Source organism: Abramis brama (genome assembly GCF_963993115.1).
Source record: "Abramis brama genome assembly, chromosome: 7".
Taxonomy (NCBI): Eukaryota; Metazoa; Chordata; class Actinopteri; order Cypriniformes; family Leuciscidae; genus Abramis; species Abramis brama.
In genome coordinates this window covers 742,101-744,600 of record NC_139969.1, presented here as the reverse complement: position 1 = coordinate 744,600, position 2,500 = coordinate 742,101, and the positions used below count along the sequence as shown (strand labels likewise).

Below are 2,500 nucleotides of genomic sequence, written 5' to 3'. Positions count from 1 at the left end.
TTTCTTTTACAAATTTTATATAATCTAATCAGTTTATTTAAATTAAATCAGTTATTTTTAATTGTATTCAAATATATTCATTGTTTCAATCAAGGGTTATGCATTTTATTTCATTATTATTTCAATCAAATATTATTTATTGTAATCAAATTTAGTTATTTAATCTTTTCTTCATTGTTTGTGTTTTACATACTGTGTGTTTTTCCACTGCCTTACGGACCCCAGTTTGGAATATAATTAATATGTGTGTCAGAAAATGTGCTTTCACAATTTAAGATGGTTAAAGAAAGTGAAAATGATCCCATAATTTACTCGTCCTTAACCCATTCTCGGTATATGTGACTCTTCTTTCAGCCAAACACTATCATACTTCTATTAAACAATATCCCGGCTCTTCCTAGCTTCGTAACGAATGGAGCCTGATATTTATATTTCACGCCGCGCGATAAAAGCTTCTTTTCCATGTTAATCCGAGTGTTTCTATTTTTCTGCGACTTCGCACTGGAACAACAAACACAAAGTGTGGCGATGATAATCTCAGGTGCTGTTTATGTGCTTTATTTAATGTTAAAAGCGTGTCATGTGACTTTGAATATCATTTAGAGCTCCAGCTTTGAGGCTGTAAAAGCAACAGTGGATAATTCACCTCAGATCTTGAAATTAAACAAATGGAAACAAGAACGTTCAAACTGTGAACAAACATTTGTATTCTTTGACAAAGATTGTGTTAGTAACTCAGTAGCCTATGTATTTTTAATAATGTTTAAATGGTGTAATATTTGTGAATTTGATTATGTAGCGACTTATCCATTTTCTTGCGAAAAGATTACTCTCTGGTGCCGCGAGACTCCGCCCACACACTGTTCTGATTGGCTGACTCCGCCCACACACTGTTCTGATTGGCTGACTCCGCCCACCTGCTGTTCTGGGGTGCGTTTCCCGAAAGCATTGTTGGCAAACTATGGTCGCAAGTTCATCGCAATGTCCATTGAACTCTATTGGTAACGAGGGAACTTGCGACCATAGTTGGCTAACGATGCTTTCGGGAAACGCACCCCTGATTGGCTGACTCCGACCAAGTGCTGTTCTGATTGGCTGACTCCTCCCACACTCTGTTCTGATTGGCTGACTCCTCCCACACTCTGTTCTGATTGGCTGTGGGTTTTGATTGATTTTGACGCATCTCGCAGTCGCGTCTAGTGTGGACAGACACATTATTTGTCGCTGGAATCTTGGTGTTAGACACGTGTTTGAATCTGAGTGGCTTTATGAAAATAATCTTAAACACTGAGGCCTGTTTCATCAGATTGTGTCACGAGGGTCTTTGATTAATCTTGCGTCTTCTCTCTCTGTCTTGTAGGTCTTTATTTTGCATCTTCTACACGGATTTCCCATCATGCAGAAGTGAAATCGTTAATCCTCGTTCCTGATCACGTGCTTCCGGAGCCGTGTTTCCCATCAGCCCGAAGTGGATTTGATCGTGTTCGCGCAGAGATGTCCAGAGATCCAGACGTCGGATAATTAAACCTTGTGACTAAAAAACCAGGAAGCTATAAACCACACTGTTCACGTTTCAGAGCTTTCGAGACACGATGCTGCGGTTTAACAGGCGTTTATCGCTCGAGATGTTATTCTACTGACTGCTCTTCCCCAATCAGAACTGCTCCTCCGTTGCATCGGAATTCAGATATTCCCGACGACGAGCGATTGGGAAAGATTGGGAAGGAGAGAAGATGAGCGTAGGCGGAGAACTCCAGCATCTGGAGTACCTGACAGAGAACGAGCTCATGGGGATGGACACCTTCATCCACCGCATCGACTCCACCGACGTCATCTACCAGCCGCGACGCAAGCGCGCCAAGCTAATCGGGAAGTACCTGATGGGAGATCTGCTCGGGGAGGGATCGTACGGGAAGGTGAAGGAGATGTTGGACTCCGAGACTCTGTGTCGCAGAGCCGTTAAGATCCTGAAGAAGAAGAAACTCAGGAGGATTCCCAACGGAGAGGCCAATGTGAAAAAGTAAGAGCTGCTTCCTTTCTTCCTTTATCTTGAAGTCGTGACGTCGACACGACGTCTAAAATTAAAGGCCCGTTCACACCAAGTTTGATCCAGTTCTGATCTCGATCCAGTTCGATATTGATTACATGAGACTTGATTGATTTCAGAAAGTTGTTCTGTATCTTTCAACATACCTTCTGATGTTCATCCATGTTTATTTACTATAGTAAATCAGAAGAGATGATCGGTTCTACAGCGATCCGTTAAGACACTAAAACATTGTAGGGATGCACTGATATAAAAATGTGTGTATTCCTGCCCTCGGACCGTCAGATCGGCAGAGGGTTATTAAAGTCCCCCTGTAGTCAATAACTGTATCCCTTAAAACTCATCTCCACCAAAATGACATATTTAAATGTTTTTTTCCTTTTTAACTCTTGACTGTAACTCGACACCCTTGCCTCATTTAGTATGCGCAGTTCTATGAATATGCAAATGAGC

General features: G+C 41.6%; 1 protein-coding gene across 1 annotated transcript in view; it reads left to right on the top strand.

Annotated features, from left to right (window-relative positions):
• The window catches only part of stk11 (serine/threonine kinase 11), a 28,423-nt gene that overhangs the window by 1,053 nt on the left and 24,870 nt on the right, over window positions 1-2,500 (top strand). Inside the window, exon 2 of the mRNA XM_084120975.1 lies at window positions 1,361-2,020. Coding sequence (XP_083977101.1) covers window positions 1,734-2,020 — 287 coding nt within the window. The 5' untranslated portion in view covers window positions 1,361-1,733. The remainder of the gene's footprint in view (window positions 1-1,360; window positions 2,021-2,500) is intronic.